We start from the raw sequence: 23123 nt of genomic DNA, 5'->3' as shown, positions 1-23123 counted from the left end.
TGGTTTGCTCTGCGCTTTGTCTTTGGGGATAAAGTAGTGTTGAAGCAAGAAAATTCCCATGGAAAAGCAGTATTAATTCACATGTCATTTTATCAAAATTAAGAGGCTGATCATTTTGATGGATTTTATAGTTTCCGCCAAGTTGCTTGTATAGGTGGACTCGCTAACCAAGAAACATGCTAAAATTGATAATCTCTTAGGACTTGACATACCAAAAGTATCAAATGTTATCTTATGGTTTTTTTATCCTTTTCTCCTGTAGCCTTTTCAAACAATGGAATCCTTTGAAGTTTTAAACTTCCTTTTTGCAAATAGCTGTGCATGTAGAATAGTAGGAAAATTTTTGTTCTACTTGTGGAAAAAAATGTTATCCATTTATTTAAGTGGGGTTACATTTAAACTGTCACAACTCAAGACTGTCCTGATCTGAATTAATACAAAGTGAGTACTGCCAAAATTTGAACTGAAAATAGATATGATGTTGATTCCAAGATAGAATTTTGGGTTTAAAATTTTGATAAAGATGGTATTATGATGTATTATTTTATGTATTATTTTGTTTGTGTCCTCACACTTTAAAGCCAACAGTAAGGATAAGAGAAAAATGGGGTCAAATAGATTGAATGCTGGATCCAAAGGAAGCTTGCAACTGTGTGTATCAGTAGCTATAGGTGTAGTGCTATTGTCCGACTCAGGTACTTGATACTATGTGCTTAATTGTAAGTCTGAATACATACTTACCTAGTCTGTTTAAATTAGGTAGGAATAGGGTTGAGATTTGCAGTGATAGGCTCTTGCATAGTAGCATATGATTTTATGCTGCATCCACATGTTTGGATGATCAAGCTGGTAATTTCAAAATGAACTGGGTGAGCCTTTCAGTGAATTATGTGAATTTCCATGTACTCCTCACTTGGGCGTATAAATTTACCAATAGACATGTGAAATTGTGCATGCATGCAGCTTTCTTTCTAAGTCTGTATTTTAAGTGCATTCCTGACACCTTAAGGTGAAAGTACAGCCTGATGCAAACTTGTAGTAGTACAGTCCATCTAGTTGCTGTGAAATTGCATCAAGTTAATAGTCTTAATATAGAATTCATTCTTGTTTCATCTGGATTTACAATCTGCTTGTAGTTGTCTTTAGAAAATTTCAGTCTTGACATGGGATCCTGTGGAATCAAACCTTCGTTCAAACTAACTCTTCTATCAAACAAGCTGTGAGAAGTTCCTTTTCATTTCCAGCATGATAAATGTGGACTTCCATTGTTGATCTCAACTTTACCCTGCAAACTACTGAGTCTGCAGGATAAAGCATGTTGCTGGAGAAGTTTGTACGTGTTTGAAGGGGTAGACTGAACTTAATTCGCTTAAGGTCTGGGCTGACTTTGCTCTGGAAATGTTTCTGTCAGAATATATAAGATCTGCCTAGATTTCAAATGAGAACAAAATAGTTATCCTGTAAAATATAAGCCCAGTTAACTGGGCTTTTTAAACTTTTAAAAACTAATTTTACTAATTTAAAAAGATTTCCAGCCTACTTTCTCTTTCTAGACTGATGCTTGGCATATGTTTGTAGTATTAAGACTAATTATCCTTTTTCATTCTTGAGTTAGGAGCTAACCCAGTGACATGTTTCTGGTTTTGTTGTTAAGATCCTCAGGATCTCTACAAATTCAATACACTTTATAAATGAACAGCTCTGATCTCAAACCTTGTTTGATTTGGTAGCCTATTTGGCCCCTTGCTACTGTTCTGAAAGTATTAAGATGCTTATAACTTTTAGCCTGTATAAAGTAAGAAAGACTTTTTCTCAACTAGGTTGCATATTCTTTCTTGTAAAACTAGTGAAAGTTGAAGTAGGTCTGCCAAGGTTACATTTGGAACCAGCTGAATTGCCAACTTTTAAAACTAAAATAAGAAATGCTTACTTTTTTCTTGTAGTTTCTCTGGGGTTTTTTATTTTACATTACATTAGATTGAAAATCCTGATAGAAATTGAAACAATTTTTATTTGTGGCAATGGTAGTCTCAATGGTTTTAACCTGGAATGCTGATTTTCATTTTCTTCTAACATACCCCTATTTTCTTTCACAGGGGCACTGCAATTTTAAGGGTTCCATATAAATGTTTCTTGTATTGGCACATGCTTAACTGTTAGACTGTATTTGCTCTAGTACTTTGAAATTTTCAGTCTTTTCAGTATTTTGGCCTTTGGCTTAGTGCTGCAATACTGCATTGATCAGGGTGGTCAGATTATTTGCAAATTACTCCTTTTCTTTCATTTGCTCTGGTCCCATTCTTCCAGTTTGTGGGAAAACTTAGTTTGTTCTCGGTGGTTTCATGTTCTGGTTTTTGTTGTTTTAATACTATTAAAGACTTATATGTTGGGAGGTCTCATACTAATCTTGGTATTTCTAAACAGGAGGGGGGAAAATTATGATCTGTTACAATTATTAACTTTTTTAAAATTCAAACTTTAGATCTAATGTCAGCCATTAGAAATGTCATAGGGAGTTTTTTTAACTTAAAGAGATTTACAGCTCTCATGGAAGTGTGCCACAAGTCTCTGTGTAGAGTCTTATTTCAGCAAAGTTCAGTGCTAATATGGAAATCTGCCACGTCAGGTCTCATTGCAGAATCAGAGCCGCAGTCATTTCGGATACATCAGAGCTCTTGACTTGTGGTTTTTTGCTGCTACAGATTGTCGTTAAAGAAAAGAAAAACAGCCACCTTCCAGGGATAGGGGTGTGAAAAGCCAGCAGTGGGAGCAAAATGGGAGTGTCCGCTCCTAGCTCAGTCCAGTGCCCCAGGCAGCATTCAGTCACTTGAGATGACGGATACCATCTCAGCAGCTCTTTTGAGCAGATTCTTGCTTGCCTGTCTTAGTTGCTAGGGCACACTTAGTCACTTGTAAGATCGTGGTATCAGAGAAGATCGCTTGAACATTCACATGACTTCGGATGCTGCTTTCCATGGAATAAAATAAACCACCTTCACAATTTCCAGTGTTTGCACATAGCTCTTCTCACTTGTGAGCAGCTCCCTGGCAAGCTTGATTCATATGTCTGCTGTGTCTTCACCCTAAAATCCGAGTTAGATGTTTCAGACAGTAACTTTAAAATAGAAGGTCTGTGACTGGGGGAGGTTTAGAACAGCACAGTAAGGGGATAAAATAGAGAATTGCTTTACACAGTTTGAGAAGAAAAAGATTTTTTTTTAACACTTGCATAATTGTAAAAACAGAAGGGTCATGGCCTCATAATTGAAAAGTTGTCCTGCAGTTATTCAGACACAATTATCCCTTTAATGCAGAGAACCTGAAAAAAACTTGTGTTTTTACTAAGAAAATACAGGGCAACACGTCAAATCAACAACCTAAACTCGATTTTAAAACTGCAGAGCAGCCCTGGCCATCAGTGAAATATTTTTATTAAAACATTTTAAATTTTGCTCTAGGATAGAGGAGAAGTTGTAGTGAAAATGTCATGTTAATGGTGTTTGAAGAAAGGTGTATTTTCTGTATTCCTGCATGGAGCAGGACTTTTCACTCTGAGGCTGAATAAAATTTTGGTGCTGTTAACTCAGTAGTGTTAAATTTCTGTAGTGTTAGGGACTAACAGCTGAAATGCAGCACCACCTCAAGTTTCACTTTGTTCTGATGATGAAACATCATGATGATGAAACAACAAAATTATTTTAAAAACATCTTCCCCTCCCCCCCCCCAATATCTATAGGTGTGTTTTCTTTTGATCAGAGGACAAGAACAACAGGGAATTGAATTCAAGGCAATGATTCTTTGTTGTTAAAAGTACACAAATCAAAATTATGTATTCATTGAGGCATTCAGCTCTGAATTCTGCTTACCAATTCTGGTTTTCCAAAATAAAACTGATCTCTAGGCACCTGCTTTGCAAAAAGTAGCACTTGCTACAGAAATACTGGTATGTGCATTTCTATGTCTATTTTCCTGGTCACTTTCATCTTCTAGCACTTATATAGTAAGCTGTAGTTTAAAAATATACAGAAAACAATGTAAAATAATTTCACTCCTTGTAACTATATCTAGTGATTTACATGTTCTTATTCATCCTGCGGTTAGCCCTGTGATTCAGAGGTATCTTATTTTCTGTGATATGTTTGAGAATTAAATAGAAACCTTTTTGCATTTCAGTAGGAAATACATTGTTTAAAGTATTTACTTGCATAAGCTTTTAAAATTGTTCATTGGTCTAGCTACTATAGTTTCCATCATCCTTTTTGACTGGCAGAAGTCTTAAATATGTACATGTTACAATGATTATGATTAGAAAGATTCTGGTAAAAGCTTTTAAAGTAAGTATTAGCAATGCTGTCAAACCTACAACAGTAACAAACTCCTGAGAAAATGCTTTTAAAGGCTCTACATCCCCAGCCGTAAGAGTCTGAATTCATCCTGCATGACAGATTGTAGTTACAAGCAGCAAACTTGGCTCATACATCTTCATGCCTCCTTTTCTTGTAAGAGCCCAATGGCAATCTGTGTTTCTCTTTGGCATGGCTCCAATCTGAGCAGTGTTTTTCTGACAGAGGTGTGAATGTACTTTGAGAACGTGCGGTGAGCTGTGAAACTGATTTGACCTAAAACAGACATTGAAGCTAAATCCCAAGAACTGACAGGTAGGTGGATTAACTGACCAGCTAGCCTCTGGGTACACGTTGTACTGAAGAGAGTGCACTACATCCGCAGGCATGCGCCAAGTCACGCTCCATGCAGGGATAATTTCTGAGCGCTGTATATAATAATTGTGTAGCAGGGAAAAAAGCAAATACTGTTTTTCTTTATTAGCCGACAATAAGGAGACCGCTTTATCCACGAACGAGTCAGTGTGATATTTAGTTGGATTAATCATTCAGTCCTTATCCCAGTACTGTACATAGTCACTTCTGCGTGTTGTTTATGTTGAAGAGTTCATAAAACTGAGCTGTGCTCATCCACTTTCGTTAGCTGTTTGCATGTGTTAAAAGCGCTTGATGAGGCTTTAACAACTTGCAGATTCTTAGTCAAAACTAAAAGGAAATGAGCTAAGTTTTAAGTAAGAGCTAAGCTATTCTTTTCAAAAAATGTTCCATATTAATAGTCAGACTGTTTATTTTGGGACTTTGAAAACTAAAGCATTTCAAGCAATTGTTTGACTAGTCAAAAACAGACAATGCAAGAACTGTTTTATAAACCTTGTTTTGGGTCAAAATTAAAAATCAAGTTAAAAATTATCAAAACTAAACTGACTCTTTAGAGAACCAAGCAGCATTATAGGGATCTGCAGTTATTCCAGAATCTGAGATCTGCTTAAACAAATTGTAAAGTACACTGTTATTACAGGAAATCAATATTTATTGTATTAAATGTGGCTGGCCTTAATTCCTTAGTAAGCGTTATGCACTGTGTCACTGTTTTTCAAAACCTAGCTGAGAAGGATAATTAGGAGAAGTATTAATTTAAAACTGATTTTCTTGGCTGTAGGTCATGAACTGCAGCTTTCATTTTTATTGTTCTTCAGGATCCAGACATCATGCATTTAGTCTGAGAACAAGACCATCAATCAGTGGATATGCCTGGAGTATGCTGTTCATTGGGGAGATGCCTTTTTGAATGTTTAATCATGTTGGGAGTTTTAAAAGGAAAAATCTGAGTTTGCTGGCACACTAATTCAGGCTCAGTTTTACTTAAGGCCTCTTGTACAGAAAAATTGTGAGAATTGCCAGTTGAGAATCCTTTGCTCTCTTCTTGTCTCCCAGCTTGGCAGTATAGGCTCTAGTGCTACTCTGGCTGAGTGTTGATCTTTGTACTTGGTCAGTCTTTTGTAGACTGACCTTCTGACCAGAAGAAAAAACTCTGTAAACAATAGCAGACAGTCTCTGCAAGTAGTTTCTGTATTCAGCAGCTCCTTATCACAAGACACTGCTAATAAGGGTTCCAGTCTAGGGAGAAGAAAAGAGGAATGCCTTGGTATCAGAGCCAGGGACAATCATCTAACTAAACATTGCGTAAATATATATAGCACAACAAAGTTGTTAATGTGAGAACAGATATTGAAATAACTAAGCTATTGTTTCTTCCAGGTCATTCACGACTTCCCAGCAGCAGGCAGGTGTTTAGCCATTTCCAGGAAAGCAGGGACTTGGCACACGTAGCAGTTGCTTGGGAAGACGAATGCCATAACCACAAACATCCCCCCTTTCCTGCTGCTCAGGTCAGGAATATCCCTGTGGTCAGTTGGGGTCAGCTCCCCTGGCTGTGTCCTCTCCCAGCCTTTCACCCGTCCCCAGCCTACTCACTGGGGTGAGTGGCGGGGGGGAAGCCTTTGTCACCTACTCTATAGATTTTTCCATTGCATCGCTGTAGTGGCACCGCTTTCATGTGCACATGGTTTCTGTGTCTGCACTAGCAATGGGAAGTCGTGCCACTACAGCGATGCAATGTAAAATCTAGAGTAGGTGACACCAAAGCATGATGTATGGGCTCTGTAAGGGACTCTAGCAATGGCATTGCTGGGTTCCTTCCTTCTAGCATATTCATGCTGTAAAAAAAGCATTTATTTTATGAAGTTAACCTACTGAAGTGAGCTGGAGATTAGAGACAACAATTTCCCTGATGCTGTCATGCTAGAGAGGGAGCTGTTTTAAAGTTTGCCTCTTTTTAATATTTTTCAAATTCTGCATAAAGACAGTGCTTACCAGTCTAAACGGATATCCATGTGAAACAGGTGTGATGATCATGTTGAAGAGTTGGATAGTAACAAGGAACAACTTCCATTCCTTACTCTATTTGAGGGTGTCCCATTTTTACACACCTTTCAAAATCACATGGTACATTCCTAATTTAGTAGTGAAACTTGAAAAATGAAACTTGAGGATTTTGAAAATACGTGCTGTAGAGTTGTTTTCCAAGCAAATGCCCGATAGAGTCAATGCTTTAAAAATCTCCCACTGCTAAACCCTGCTGCTATTTGTTAGACTTTTTCATTAGGGAGAATAAGTGAAGAGTCAGTAGCACCCTAATGTGCAAGGTTACAGCCCTGCCAGGCTGGGTTTTTTTCCCAGCATGCACAATTTTGGAGGCTTGAGAATGTTTCTGAAAGCCTACCCAGAGAGCCTTTGGGGTGGTTCTTTTACTCCCGATCCAGTTCACGAGCAGTTCTTTGGCTAAATATGTTTACAGAAGTAATAGTGTGTTCTATTGTAACACGTTTTTAATTTGCTGTTGAAGACCCAACTTTTCTGGCAGAAAAACCAACTTCATTACCTAATAATGTGGGATTGCAGATTTATAAATTTAGGCAGTTCAGCCACTCTATTTTTATACCATGTCTTAGTGGGTTTGATGGCAGAGAAAACCTTTTCCAGTGCTGTTGTCATGGGGAGCAGGGAGTTTAAAAACATGCTTTTGATGTTTGTAAAGTACAAATTGCTGGTAATAATTTTCCTTGTAAATCCACACTTGGCACACTTTTATCTTCTCCCAAGGGGCTACAACTTTCAAATGTGTGTGACAAAAATTAAGAAATGGCTATCAAGTTTTCCATTTCAGACTAGCAACCTCTTGAGTGCTAGGCTGCTTTGAGGGGACAGCTGTTTTTTGTTTGTATCCCTTTCTGAATCCGTGGCTGTAGGTTTAAATTAGATCTGCTGAGGTAGTTTCATGAGCTTCTGAGAACAATTGTTTCGGGCCAGTCTGGAACTTAGAAGTCTGGTACTTCCAGACATTGCCTTGCCTTAGAAACCAAGTCTGCCAACTTCAGATTTCAGTCACATTCTTAGGATAAAACCCTCATGGTTTCCATTAAATTAAAGACGTTGCATTTTACAGTGTGTCCACTGCAAGTACTTCTGGCACAGAAGACAACAATCCCTACTGCATCAGAAGGCAAAGATGTGTCAGCTAGGTAATTAGTTTGAAGAGAGAAGTTGAGCTCCTCCATCAAGCTTTTGTGCACCAAAAGCCAAATCATGTGAGCGCAGATATTTGCATTTTTGATGCTGTTTCTTATGTGCAGTATACTGTTACCCTTATTAACCATTGCATTCTGAGAGTTGCTTTATATTTTGTGTTGAAATTACCTCCAGTAGTTTGAACATCTGGAGCATTGTTTTTTAGAGAGTGATACAGTCAGTTTCTCTGCTGCCAGATTAACATAGATAGATCCTTTGTTTTCTTCAAAAGCAATGCTGAAAGGATGTGATTCGGAGGAGTACTTTTTTCCTGCAAGCTTTTAACGATTGTAAATAAATTATATGATATGGTATAGCAACAGTAGCACATTCTCAAGAGCAGAGAAGCAAACATGCAACTAGCATGAAGTCTTTCTAGGTTGGTACCTACAAATTAAAGCGTGCCAGTTGATCTGTAGCTCGTTTGCATTCGCTTAACAATCGGTAGCCTGTCACAACACCATGCTATGAGCCAGCTGAAGCCTAGAACTGTATTTAGATTGCTCTGCTTTATTGATGCAGGTCTAATAAATATATCTTCTCTGCCTTTGCAGCGCAGTTGTTACGTGGGGCCTGCTCTGATGTCTTCTTGTTCCTGCTATCAAATGTTTTACACTGCATGCTGGTTGGTACTTCAGCATGGCTGGTATGTACTCATTCATACTAAATATTCTGGGGTTTTTTAGTGAGTGAAGAGGGCTGTGATAAATAAAGCCTGTGTTTTGTGATGACGACAGTAAGATTGCACAAGGCATAGATCACTGACAGTGAATTTAATTATTTGTAATTAAAAGGGAATGAATGTCCAGTATTGCTGGCTAAAACGTGCTCTGTGTTAGTAATCCTGAACAGTCTCTGAACTCAGAACTCAGTGTTTGAATATGGACAGAACTGATTAACATATGTGACATCTGATATGAGGTGCCAGATTCGATGGCATGAGGAGTGATGAAATGCAAGTGCATTTAGAAGAAACGACTCAAACATGCAGTAAGCCTTGTTGCATCCTCGTGTGGTTTGGGATAGTCTAGTCCAAATGTGGCTGCCGTCTTCATTTTTAAGAAGTGAGCTCTGTGCCCAGCTTCCCTGTGACTGGTAAGCTCTGAGCAACTCCTTTCTAGAAAAAAGTACCCTCAAAGCACCTGTTACACCTACAATAGCTGGTATTTACACAAGGGAATAGTTGGGGAAATTATCCCCATTAAAACAGGAGGTTTGATTTCTCATAAGAAGCTTGAGACTTTATGTGGACAAAGCATCCCCGCATCTGCTCCTGTCCTAGGGCAGGAGTTGGGTTTTATTGCCTTTTATGGGAAATGTGTAACTTCCTTCATTTTTTTTATGTGAGAGTAGAACTTGTGCAAAAATCATGAACCTGTGTTCATGAAATTAAAAAAAAAAGATATACTCAATTCTCTGTCTGCTTTGGGAAGCTGAAGAGAGTGAGGTAGCACTTTTAAATTTCTGTAATGAATAGAACTAAAAGTACAAATACATTTTCAAGAGCTGAAGCATATGAAAAATGCTAGGCATCATAGACTGATGCTTCAGAATCCCTGTATGTACTGCGTTAAAGGTGAAATACCTTGAATTGCAATGTAACCATGATGGATCGGGATCAATGGGGATGCTGAACAGGCACTAACAATCAATATCCAATATAAAGTACAAAGAATGCAATGTAGTTGTGAAATCTCAGTATGTTGTGTGTGGTTTATAAGGCTTTAATATGCCATGGAACTCCACAGTAAATACTCCGATTTCTTGCTGAGTGAACTAAATTTATAGATGGTCATGATCCAAATTTAATCAGGCTTGCCTTTTTTTTTTTTTTTTACTTTGCCCTTATGCCTTTGCTCCTTGTACCTTTGTGTTACTATAGTTGTAAAACACAATCTGCTGAACACAGTCAGGTCAGTAGGCCTTGATAAATTTATGTTTCTGTTCCTTTACACAAATGAGAATGTCAAGACACAGCTCAGCATGGATATGTTAGCATGTGTATACATTTGTCATTTTAATAAACTTATAGGGAAAAATAATCAGTCCATACCTGTTTATGTTAAAACTTATTTTTAGAGTTCAGCATATTTTCTAAACAAAAGATATCTGCCTTAATGATTTGTCTTGATATTTTCGAAGAAAGAGGCAGTTTATTTAATACCACTGACTCTCATCTCATAGAATCATAGAACGGTTTGGATTGGAAGGGACCTTTAAAGGTCATCTAGTCCAACCCCCCTGCAGTGAGCATCTTCAACTAGATCAGGTTGCTCAGAGCCCCATCCAACCTGACCTTGAATGTTTCCAGGGATGGGGCATCCACAACTTCTCTGGGCAACCTGTTCCAGTGTTTCACCACCCTCATTGTAAAACATTTCTTCCTTATATCTAGTCTATATCTACCCTCTTTTAGTTTAAAACCATTACTCCTTGTCCTGTCACAACAGGCCCTGCTGAAAAATCTGTCCCTATCTTTCCTATAGGCCCCCTTTAAGTACTGGAAGGCTGCTATAAGGTCTCCCTGGAGCCTTCTCTTCTCCAGGCTGAACAACCCCAACTCTCTCAGCCTATCCTTGTAGGAGAGGTGCTCCAGCCCTCAGATCATTTTCATGGCCTTGCTCTGGACCCGCTCCAATAGGTCCATGTCCTTCTTGTGCTGAGGGCTCCAGAGCTGGATGCAGTACTCCAGGTGAGGTCTCACCAGAGCAGAGTAGAGGGGCAGAATCACCTCCCTCAACCTGCTGGCCACATCTCTTCCCCATCTCTTCCAAATCCTCTTCTCTAAGACACCTTCCTTTCCTACTAGCTCTTCTTCCTGATTTTTATTTTCTTTTTTGGTTCATTGAGGTTCCACAGATGTGTTTCAGAGTGAGGTAATCTAGATCAGTGATGCAGGAAAGAATGTCTTATTTCAAACACTGTATCCATTTATCAGTGCGAGTTTAGGCCAGGAAACATTCAATGTTAATACACTTTGCTCTCCATAAACAACTCTTCAGGAAACAAGATAACAGAAAAGGAGCTTGTTTTATGCAGCCACTTATGTTCTTCTAAAATTACAAAAGACTGTCCACAAAGATGTTACAGCTTTTTCTTTTCCTGCAAGAGCCTAGAAATGCAATTAGTTTATTACCACCTAAAAAGAAGCTCACATCTTGCTACAAAATTTTCTTGTATGAATCCAAAAGGTAACGAGCATAGCCATTAATGGATTGTGTAAAAGATGCAAATGTGTACCCAGGAGGAGATAAGAGAATTTTAATTCCTCAATTATTTGCAATCAGTGCATTCTTTGTGACTTACAATTGCCTGTGGGCTTAAGGTGGTTGAAGGAAAAGGTGCTAATTCTTGTATAATTCTAAACAGCTACTCGAGAAAGGTATTTGTTTGTCCATATATCGAATTACACCTGTGTTATGTACTTGCATAAATTGCTACAGAAATTTAGAGATCAAGACATCCAACAGACCACACATTTGTAAATTATTTGAAATGTGTTTGAAGTCATAAGCCTGAGCAGAGTTAGATGACAGAGCCCCAAAAGGAAAAAGAATTCTCTTTATTGTAGAATAGCTTAAATATGAAAACCTACTGGTTGAAAGTGTGTTTTGGGACCAGTATGCATTGCAGTGCTGCAATATACTGCACTGGCAACAAGTCGCTAGTGAGGGTACAGCTCTCCTCCTGAATCAAAATGAGCTGCAAGAATGTCATTTTACGTGTATAAATGCAGCTCTACTAGTGACTTTTGCCACTGTAACTAGCATCACACCTTTACACACCTTGAGGCATGAAGCTAAAGCATGCTGCTCTTTTGCTTGATGTTCAGAAGTCTGCCCAGAAACAAGGCTGTAGTGCTGACAGTGAGAAGTTACTGTGCAGAAAAGGATAATTGCCCAAGTATTGGTTCAAGAGCAGGTGTGAGGGGGAACTTGGCTTCATTTTGTGAGGAGCATGTTGTATCCTAGTTCTCCTAAGCTGACTTTGGATTTCACATCACAGTTACATACCCAGCAGCAGGCTGGGACTTGCAGGTAACTTTACCAGCATGCAAAACTCCTAGAGGATTTCAACAACAAAGGAGATCAATCATGTAAAGAACAAGAACATGCTAAAGGAAAAGCCCAACTGGGATCCCTACTGGTTCATTAGTCATTGAGATTTGCCTGATAGGTGAGGCAGGGAATAATGGTGTTTGATGCTGAATTTGTAGCCAGAGCATGCTGTGGTGTTTAAATGATCCTTCTATCCCCAGCTGCCGAGTGCAGACCTGGCACTACGTGTGATTCTGAAAGGAGCTGGAGCTAATGGAATCCACAAGTACATCTTGCGGCTGAAGAGGCATCTTCTCCAAAGATGCCAAACAGCAGGCATCTTTTGTTCCTTGGCCACATGCCCACTTTGGGCTGATGAAAACTTTGCTCTCAAGTAGAAGGATAAAGATTTCATTCCTTGTGCAGTAAGTATATACAATATAGAATCTGAATGTGTTACCTAAAAACTGAATATAAAATAAATCTAGAACCAAAGGCATAGTTTGATGGACCAGGATAGAAATTTTGGCTCTAAAACCAGCCTGATTTTACACTAATAGAGAATTTTTTCTCTGACTATGAACACAAAGATGATACCAATTAATACCAGACTATTGATAACATAGGAATGACTACAAAATTGCATATACTGGATTTATTGAACAATAACTGTTTACCCAATTTTGGAATGTCACAATACTTAAATTATGGGGACTGCTAGCATGCATGCTAGTTCTAATTTAGTGACATTTTATAATTATTCACAGTAATGAAAAAAGTAAACTCTGCAAACATTCTGACCATGCAAGAACTCATATCTTCTTAATGCAGCTGAACAGATAGCAACTTCTCTAAATGAAACGTCAGATATTTAACATGTTTTACTTTATTAACAATAAATTAATCTGTGGCATCACTGATCAACAAAACACTAAAGATACAGTGTGCAGATTGTCTACATGCTGATCAGAAAGGCAACATCATCGCTACCTTCATAAAAGTTGGAGAAATGCTAATGAACTTATATACATATCATTTTCAACCATATGAACACCACTGAGCAGAAGAAATGTACTTCCACGTTTCCCCAATTTTTCAGTGAAGTAAGGCAATAATAGAAAGCAGAGCATCACAACCACCTACTTAAAACTCTAGATACTGAGTCCTGACATAATGCAGTGCCCAAAGAGGAATGTGCAAAAATAAACACCTGGATTTGCTCTTTGATTCTTTGTTGTGTAAAATTTAAAAAAAAAACAAACCAACAACTATTCCAGCTTCCACTGTCAGGAAAAACAAAAGAAAAGCTTCTGGGAGAATCCAAATTGACAAAGCTGTTCTTTCATCCCGTGGCACTATTTGGAATGTCTTGAGCATCTGCTAAATGTAGTTTTTGGCTGAAGCAAACCATTAAGGAATAACATCTTCACACATAGATAAGGTATAAACAAGATAGCAGTGTTACACAAAACTATGCTCAGTCCTGTGACTATGCACCAGTCCAGATAAATTCAGTTCTATTAAGTCCTGTGCTAGTTCTCAACCAGTAGATTAATCTTCCTCAAAGAGACTTAAGCATTACATACCTCCAGAATTAGCTGGTGGATCAGGGGGGATGGCAGATTATTTTTATCACTATTATTATCACGTTCCACTTGTGTTCTTTAAGACCTAGCCTTAAACAGCTTTCCAAAGACAGAGAGAATGTATATACCAGTGCAGTATCTTAAGTCCGAAACCAGAGTCCCACCTTCCTCGATGCATACAAAGTGTGTAACATCAGAAATAACTAGACTGCAGTATAAACTGAATGCAACACTCCTCAACTGTGTCCTTAGCTCATCAAAAGCATGATGTAAAAGACAAGCTAAGATATTCAGCTTTATCTTCTTCTAGGTGACAGGATGAGAGGAAACGGCCTCAAGTTGCACTAGGGGAGGTTTAGATGATTGGTTATGAGGAAAAATTTCTTCACTGAAAGGGCTGTCAAGCATAGGACAGGCTGCCCAGGGAAATGGTTGAGTCACCATCCCTGGAGGTATTTAAAAGAAGTGCCAATGTGGTGCTTAGGGACATGGTTTAGTGGTGGACTTGGCAGTGCTAGATTAACAGTTAGACTTGATGATCTCAAAGGTCTTTTCCAACCTAAATAATTCTATGATTTGTTAAATTACCAAAGCTCTGCTGAAGTATTTGACTCAACTGTAGGTCTCACCCTAGAAATAAAAAATTAGGTCAGTCCACTATTCACAGTAAAGTCAGTGATAAGCTGCATATATTTCTAGAGAAAACTAAAAGGTAATAGGATTCATTTATCAATGGGACAGAACACTTCTGAGTACAACAGAAGGAATATTATTATGTATGTTTGTTCCAGAATGTCTCAGCAAGAAGCATGTAGAAAGACCCTGCTTCTGACAGGCTTTGCTGTCTACTGTCACCACATTGTCTAAAGTGTACAATCATATGAAAAAACAGCCTGTAATTAGAAGTGTTAAGATCCAGTCATTTATGTATTCGAATAACCTAAAATCCATGCTGTATTACAGTACTAATTTAAAATAAAAGGACTTCATTGAAGCTATTTGACTCCTGTAAAGACACCAGTTACTGGGGAAATATACTGTAATTTGATTACTGTTAACAATAATTATAATGCAAAACAGGCATTTAAGGAAAAGGATACATAGATGAATTCAGTTCTTCTAGCTGCAATATAAATGTAGAAAGTATCAGAAACAGCATTTGTTGGTCAAATAAATGCAACAATTATGCTGATATGATGAAATAAATACATTAAAACAATGAAGAAAATCAGTAATAGTTTCAGCTGAAATGTATTATTTGATTACAAAAAGCAAAGCAAACCTGCACTGAATTCTACACCAACAGAGCTAAGTCCCAAATTAAGTTTCAATCTGCTGATCTCAGGAAACTTAAAGAAATTTTAACAGTTTTGTTTTTTATGGAAATACACTAGAGAAAGGAGAAACTGAAAGTGTAGAATATACAGATCTAAATTCCTCATTATGTGTGGTCTTCCCCAGATGTGGGAGGATGGACCACAGGGAAAATGGTCATAATTCCCTGGTACATTGGCTGTCTCTAAACAGGCCTACATCCTCAGACAGTTTACAGCTAGACTGCTCCACTCACCAGAACAAGCAGCAGCCTATAGAAAAAAGAAAAAAAGGTACAGTGTTTTCTCAAAACCAAGATGAGGGTAGGGCTTATGTCTTGGTTCATTACAGTACTGTGTTCTCCTCAACTATAAATCACTGCCCACCCAGTAGTGGTGGTTTCGTGAGCCGAGTTCTGTGGGCAAAGTTCTGTGTGTTCTGCCTTCCCAGTACTTACATCCGATAGCAGCCTATCCAGATTGGAGTCACTAGCTAGTTTTCTTTTATCTTCAGGGAGTTCTTCCAGCTCCCCATAGAGCTCTAGATTGAGGCGAGCAAGTTTCTCCTGCATACTCCGCACATGCTCCATCTGCTCTATGGAACATTCATTTCCTAAAAGGATGAGCAACAGCTTTAGATAAAGAAACCTGAGAGAGCAAATGAAGGTGCGAAGATGCAGCTTTTTACATCAGAGAAGAGGAATTTAAACAGCAAATTTACAAGTTAATTTGCTTTCTCAGTGATTTCTCCCTGTTTCACTACTGAAATTTCTGTCATCCTGTCTGGTGTTACGTTGTGCTGAGCTTACGATAACTACCGAATGTACTAACTGGTTTTTAGAATATACATGGTTTTTTTGTACTCCTGAATTTCTCCTATTTAGGAAGGCCCTGGTTTTTAACTTTAAATACGATCACAATAACCCTTCTTTCTAATTTTGATTAATCTTGGGGTTTCTTTCTTGTAACTGATGCTTTCTATAATACAGACTTTTCAGGTTCTCTTGTAAAATCGGTGTGGAATTAATGTGGCATGCTGACCTCACACTAAACTTGCAAAAGCACATATGAATCTTTCTACTCAGTGCAGGGAAAAAAAGGAAGCAGAAGAGTGTCATGTTTTTTCTGAAACCTCCATCAGCTGTGAAGTATTAAGAATAGTAAGATGCTAAGACAGAAGAGTAAGCTGGGTGAAACACAACTTGCATTGGATTCCATAAAAGTTGTTACCAATAGTCTAAAGTGTTAACATGCAGCAAAAACAGGTGCTAAATACAGTTACTTCTTATTGTTCCTATACTATCTATCATAAATAAGTGGCTTTAAACTTGGTATCTTAAATCTATAAGCCAAGGTACTGCCTTTGGTAAGCCATGCTGGAAGGAACAAAGAAATGGCATTTGAATAATCTCACACCAAAGACAACCTTACAACAGGACTATAATTTAAAAATGCAGTAAGACCTATTAATTATGTTAAACTTAATTTCATATGGCAGAATCCAATATGACAAACTGGCAGTCTGTCCATACAGCACACTTGTTTGCAAATGTTACCATTGTATAGCTATAAAAAACAACTATTGTATACAAACAATTCATGCACTTACCAAATGCCTGAAGTTTGCCAGAGTGGAAGTCATTCAGGAGGCTCAGAAGTCCCCTTTCCATTTCCTGGACATCTGATACATCTGTGAGAAAAGAATGCTGGATTGGTGCTGCCTGTGCCCCTTTTGCTTCGCCTCCTGGAGGTTTGGCTTTCTCTTTTATTACACTGAAAAAAATAAATAATTAAACAAAATAAAAAAGATTACTTCCTGCTTTTGCTGATAATCTGAAGTGTAAGATAAGTGTACATCTGGGCTTTGACAATGAAATGGAAAATATATAATACATATTTCAGTCACTCCTTTTAAGTTAAAAAATGGATCACCAGTTTGTCTTAATAAAGAACAACATCACTATCTTGTCAGTTTGATACTGCAAAATGAAGGATTACAACAATCTGCCTTCCTATTAATAGTGGGAAACAGCAATGGAGCACATGTATGTAACAGCCATCTTAATAATCTGAGGACCATTACCCAACAATGACACATGGCGGGTGGGGCACTATCTACATAAAATCACCCGAAAAGCATCTGCAAACTCTCTTTAAGCCAGAGAGAAAAACCCTCAGCAATCATATGCTCCTGTTGTCGCAAACACCTATAGGCTGCAAGCAGTGTGGAAAACAACTCGTTATAACCTATACAGGAAGGTGACCTTGCCTCCAGGTAAATTTTCCTAGAGCTGCTGCTTCCCACCTTCAAGTAACATCCCAATTTTGTAAAACTCACCATCAAAAGCATCTCCCGGTCCTCTAACACATACTAAATGGAACTAGTCCATGCCTGAACAAATGTTGAATGTGCTGAGAATTCTCTGCAACAAAACCATCAAAATTCCTGGATCCATACATTTTTCTCTAGACATAAAATTTATTCAGAGCACCATGTGCCCATAGAAACCACACGAATGAAAATGAATAAGCATTATAAATGCAAATGAACATGCAATCAATATGAAGCTAAACACTCAGTTACCAGTAAGAAGTAGCATATTCCATCTCTGACCCAGAGACAGACAGGCTGCATCCTAACCTAATACAATTCAGGTAAGGGGCTGTTTTCATCCCTGATTTGCCCATCCATGTGTGCACACAGCCTTCCTCTCACACTGGCATGGCTGCTTCTGCAGCCTCATGGAGAGTCTGTTCAGAATGATTCAGTGAAAAATTCTGAGCCTAAAAATTAAAATTCAGAATACTATGGAATATTAAAAAAAAAATCACAGGCTTAGTAAAGAGGTTTTATTTAATTAGTGAAGATAATAGGGTTTACAGCATAGTAAGCTCCACCCTTCCCTTGAATACTCCCGTGCTCTGCAAGCCATAAATTCTCTCTCTCCTATGCGAAATAATAATTCTTTTTCCAGCCTAACAGCTTCCATAGTCTATAAACATCGTATAGACTACATAGTCTATATGCTGGAACAACTAACGGTCCAATAATTATAATATCTGGTTCAACTCAGAGCAACACATCTCAATTTAGATTTAACTTTGGCTATTTCGGCTTCAATTTCAGACTTCAAGAAAGGTTTGTATGCCAGAAAAGTCACTGATTTTTTTTCCAGCTGTATCTGAAGTTTAATACAATATATTACTGCTCCTGGAAAACTTATTTCATTAGATTCTTGTAGATGAGGTGAAAATGAATTGAATACTCCTACTCCACCATTGTAAGAGTAGTTCATCCTCCCATTGTTATGTCAATTACCAGTTGGAGAGTTTGAGAAATTGTCTGTATTATCACTGCTTGGTAAGCGTCACTTCACAATTGAGCAAGAATGTCCTTTTCCAAAACTTAAAACAAAAAGGACATTTTCCTCTCTAGCCAATATTGTGGGCTACAAGAAATTAATTTCTAGTACATTCCAGAATAGTGTTGAGTCTTAATAAACTGTACAGTCAGCTGCAGGCACCACTACTTTATAGTACATCAGTATTATTATTATTTCCCTCAAAATAAGAACACATTTTCCCTGAAAAAAAAAAGTATAGACTTTACATCGCAGAAATGCGTTATGTCTCCATCAGGCCAATACTGGGTCCTTTAAACAGACTATCTGTGCCAAAGAGGACAGTTCAGTATTTAATCTTCAGCTAATACTTACAGATTAATAAACTCTGCTGCCTCTCTCTAGCTAACATTCCACTTTAAAATCCCTCTTCACTCGTTTATCTACTGTATCTGCCATGGCCAAGAAATATATTTTCTAACATGCAGGAAAATTAACATTCTCAAACTGAAATAGATGCATCATCAATAACACACAAACTATTCCAAAATGGTACTTTCTGAAGAGCTGAATGCCCCTCTCTGCTCGTGAGTATGGCCTGGGAGCTACCGCTGCTCCCACTGATGGGTCCCCAAACAAGAAACACATGGAAATTCCAGGTGTAGCTCATCCTGTTCAATTTACATCCTTCATTTCCTGCCCTACTTGTGAGTTCCAACCTTGCAGTCGTAATATTTTCTTTGTTCCTCACAGCTGTACATCTGGGGCTCTGCTATCTCCCATACGATGCCCACATTTGCCATATTTGATCACCCGACTCTTGTCTTTCACCAGCCACATCGGGCTATCATCTCTTCAGCTAAATTATTATCAGTGTGAGTCTACAGCACTGTGTAACATTTTACAAAGCTTAAAAGAGTAGTATAGAGCACCTTCTTTTTCTGAAAAATAACCATTATATTGCATTAAACACAAATCGCTTTGCTAAAATAGACATGTCATCAAAAATTTTCACGAGTCTGAAGCTTGCTCTTTTCATTCTGCCCCAGCCAGTCTAAACACCCCTTAGACTGTCTGAGCATTGGCAGGTTTTTGGCTCTCACTTCCACTGAGCTTGCAAGGTGCTCCCAAGCTTACCGTTTTAACTTTGGCTTTTGTACTGCAGGCTGTGGTGCAGGATTTGAAAAGGCTGTACTTTTACTGACTGGCACTGAGTTTTTCTTGGAGTTAGTAACCTGAGCAGGGTGACTGGTAGATGATTTGGGGCTCCTCCTCTTGATTTTCCTTTCTTCCATTTCTTCCAATTTACTGCATCTAGACTAACTTCTTCTCCTCCAAAGTGAAGACAAAAAAGTAAGAAACATAGGGGAAAAACAGGTCACAGTGCATGGAAATAGTTTTATAGTTTCTTCAAAGATGAGAAGTTACTCATTTCTTCAAACAAGAGACTCCAGTTTTCAGGAGAAGCTGCCCAGGCCTGCCTGATCAGCAAAACAAGCAGGAATTAAAATCTTCTGCATCAGCTTCAGCTGACAGGTACCTCAAAATGATCTCGAGCTTTGCGTCCCATGGATTATTGCTAGAAAACACGGTGACTACTCAAGTCCACACCAATCAGGTACTGGGAAACGATGGTGGCATGAGGATGCTGTGATTCATCCTTGCCAAACAACCTCCTCTAAAGGGAGAGGCCTTGTCAAAACTCAGCTGATGCCGAGTTATTATTGCGATTACATATGCTATTGATGGGTGCTACCCAATAATATATACGCTATATTGCTGCTATTAGATGTGCTGTTACTGGGTGCTACCTCATAATGCTCTCGCCTGGGGGAACGCCTCCTCTGAAAGGCACCGTCCGGCGGAAGCGGCAGCGGGTACTGCAGGCACAGCGATGCCAACCCGGGACGCCATCGCTGACCCGCTGCGGGCCGCCTCCCCGCCGCTGCCCGCTCCGGACCCACCGCCACCACCTCTCGGAGTAACGACCCCTGCCCTGCGGCACAGACAGCCGCTACCACATGTCGCCATTTTATCAGCACGGAGACTTGTGACGCTGCCCGTCACGCTTCCTCCCGCCTCACTCCCGGAGTACGGCCACCCTCCGCCAACCGCCGCCCTCTCCCCCCACGGCGAACGTTAAACGGCCGCCGAAGCGCAGGCCCCGCCCCCGGCCAGGCCCGCCCCCCGGCCGCCAGCTACCTGTGGGGAGGCCCCGCCCCCGGAGCGGCGCGCGGACCCCCGGCCTCGCCGGCCCTCACCCCTCCCCCGGGGCAGCGGCAGCTCCGCCCACGCGCAGGTCACATGACTGCCATGTGGGGCGGAGCGGCCCGGCCCGCCCTGCGAGATGCATTGTGGGAGTCCCGCGCCCTCCTGGCGACGGTACTCCCGCGGCGGGCAGGGCGACTACCACTCCCACAATCCCCCGCGGCAAGCGGCGGCCGGCTCGGGGCGGGCGCAGGCCACCGAACTCGGCGCGGGGAGGGGCCGAGCGCTTCCCTGCGCATGCGTGAGGACCGGGCTGCTCCCCGCCCTCCGCGTGCAGGGGCGGGGCCGTGCCGGGTGGAGCCGGGGCAGCCGTTAACGGCTGAAAGGGGCGGTGCCGCCAGCCGCCTTCTGCAGCGCCGCGAGGGACAGGCGGGGGGGGCACGGGTCTCTGTGGGCCCAGCTGGTTCCGAGTGGACAGCTGTCTCTGCCCTCAATGTCTCCACAGGGGCGGGAGCCCTCCGCCGCGGGCAGCACCGCCGCCTTGGAGCCCTCCGGTGTGTACATGCGTGTCAGACTCGTCACGGAGGCATCGCTGACCGTGCTAGAAATGCTGGTGACACAACACATTCCATCGCTCTAAAATGTGAAGAACGGAAGGAGAGCAGAATGGTTAGAAAAGGGGTTGTCGCCTCCTCGGCAGTAGTGCATGTCATGCCCCAGAGGACTTTTGGAGCTCTGTCTCTGTCACCTACAGAGAGAGAGAAGCTCGAACGTCAATGTTCTTTGTAGGTTTGAAGCTTTAGTTCGGTGCGAGGCAGATTCTCGCCAGTGACGGGCCCTGTACTCGAGATGGCAGCACCACCTCGCACTCCGGAGCTCTCCGAGCCTTGGCGGCTCGTTGCCTTTCCCTTGGCGGCTGTAGAGCTCTCCGGTCAGAGGTAGCAGGGGTAGGTAACGGGTCTGGTGAACAAGGAGGACCCACTCCTCTGTCATACAGCTTCATCCCCACGACAGGCGTTCCCGGGGGGGTTATTGATCCAGGGTAAATGAGGACCCTGCCGCCACGTTTAGTTTGATGCAGCTCTCTGTCTTATCCGACCTTGATTCCAGTCTTGAGTAGCTGGCTCGCGCCAACTTAATTGTCAAGGCAGGCAACATTAGCAGGGTGTGCCTACCTAGCCTTAGTAATTAATAAGTTCAGTCCCCCAAAAAGTCTGTTTCCTAGTGCTGTCTCTATTGTAGAGGAACTCAAACAATTGCATTTCTGGTCATAGCTTGTCTCTTCAGTGCTCCCTGTTGTTGATGGCTTTGTGAACTTGAATGCTTGGCACATCTGTCCTAGTTATGGCTGGTAGCTTGAGGCGTTTTTCCCCACATGACAGTAGTTTGTTGCCTAAAGAGACAAAATTATCAACTATCTCTACAATTTGTCTGTCAACTTGCATTTCTTCTACTTGCAGTGAGATTTTAGTTTTTACCTAAGAAACATGTTGTTCATAACTGTATGTTTTCTGATGAAAACTCTCAGATGTTGCTTACGCACCAGCTGTGAAGGGTGGTATAATCTGCATCACCCAGAGTGACAGCGTTGGCCAAAAGCTTTACTGGTGTTTGCAATGGTATGTCTCAATATACAGCTATGGCATGGCTTAACAGGTGTGCAGCTAGGGTTCCTCCCTACCTCTGTCTAGACCTTTTATGATACCAAAAACCTGATTCTCCAGTTGCACCCTGATCCCCCTTGAATTAGACTCAAGGGGCTATTAGATATAACAGTGCCTCATCAAGACTTTTGTGGGGGGCCACTTTGAGTCCAAAAAGGGGTGCTGTCAAAGGGAGATTGCATTTGCAATGACTCTCAGGTGAAGGACAGGGACCAAATGTCCACTGAAGGTCATTCTGCAGTGAAAGTGATCCCTTGCAGCAGGACACAGCTTGGGTCTGAGGAGCTGGATCAGTTCTGATACGCTACGAACAGTTTTGTTGCAAGAGACCTGTACCAGAGACTATCACTGATACACTGACAGTTCACTTATGGGAATAAACAATCGAAGGGTGTTTACATGTAAGCTGTAAGTCTCACAGGAAAAAAGGCACGAGTGAGAAGAAAGAAAACTCTGTAACATTGGAGATACATTAAACAAAAAGGTGGTGGTATAAGACTTAAGGGAAAGGTAGAGAAGCAGAAACAGTTGTTTACCATCTTTTTGATTCTTTGATACAAAAGGCTTCTGATATCTAGTTTGGCATGCATTACAGGGAAACAAGAGCTAGCAAAATTCACACAGGCTGTAAGCCAGTCACAAATTCTCAGCCATAGGGCTGCCCAAGTAGAATCCTCATTCACACACGTGTGTATATATATATGGGGGGGAGGGGCTACAAAAATGGAAAAAGCAAGATTTACAGACAGATTTGTGTAGATATTTGGGAGATTTGTATGAGATAAATACTGTTTCTGCAGGGTAGCTTCGGAAATGTTTGTGTTCATTCAGCTCATTTCTCACACGCTATATAACCAAGTAAACGTACCCACCTTGCAGTTTGTATATAGAGGTGTGGTTTGTTTTTTACCCTGTGATTAATGGTGTTCTGTGTGTGCACAATAAAGCAAAGAGGTTTGACAGTTAGGATGGAAGGTGACTAGGTATCCTTTGTTTCTAGTAA

The 23123-nt window shown here is 40.5% G+C and overlaps 1 protein-coding gene across 3 annotated transcripts; it reads right to left on the bottom strand.

Moving 5' to 3' along the window:
* Positions 1 to 12871: 12871 nt before the first annotated feature.
* On the bottom strand, positions 12872 to 20555 carry CCDC28A (coiled-coil domain containing 28A). Of its 3 annotated transcripts, none has more exons than XM_072855954.1 (6): positions 20451 to 20555; positions 19386 to 19580; positions 16517 to 16680; positions 15366 to 15520; positions 14695 to 14717; positions 12872 to 13405 (listed from the first exon to the last, which is right to left on the bottom strand). In XM_072855954.1, exons 2-6 carry the CDS (start codon positions 19541 to 19543, stop codon positions 13351 to 13353), a joined length of 555 nt encoding a protein of 184 aa, XP_072712055.1. In that variant the 5' UTR covers positions 19544 to 19580; positions 20451 to 20555; the 3' UTR covers positions 12872 to 13350. The 3 variants fall into 3 exon arrangements, with proteins under 3 accessions (XP_072712055.1, XP_072712056.1, XP_072712057.1); XM_072855955.1 differs by lacking the exon at positions 20451 to 20555 and adding an exon at positions 20060 to 20256; XM_072855956.1 differs by having other exon boundaries at positions 13391 to 13405; positions 14695 to 14782.
* Between the last annotated feature and the right edge of the window lie 2568 nt (positions 20556 to 23123).

This window comes from Ciconia boyciana, chromosome 3, assembly GCF_034638445.1.
Source record: "Ciconia boyciana chromosome 3, ASM3463844v1, whole genome shotgun sequence".
Classification (NCBI taxonomy): domain Eukaryota; kingdom Metazoa; phylum Chordata; class Aves; order Ciconiiformes; family Ciconiidae; genus Ciconia; species Ciconia boyciana.
The sequence above is the reverse complement of the archived record's forward strand: the minus strand, read 5'-3'. Positions and strand labels throughout refer to the sequence as shown.

Excerpts from the sequence above, each read along its gene's own strand:
- CCDC28A (XM_072855954.1), bottom strand. The coding sequence starts at position 19,543 with ATGGAAGAAAGGAAAATCAAGAGGAGGAGCCCCAAATCATCTACCAGT. Across the intron at positions 16,681-19,385 it reads CAAAAGCCAAAGTTAAAACG|TGTAATAAAAGAGAAAGCCA; the intron begins GTAAGCTTGGGA and ends TATTTTTTTCAG. Across the intron at positions 13,406-14,694 it reads GAAGAACTGAATTCATCTAT|CCAAAAACTACATTTAGCAG; the intron begins GTATCCTTTTCC and ends GGTTTGCTTCAG.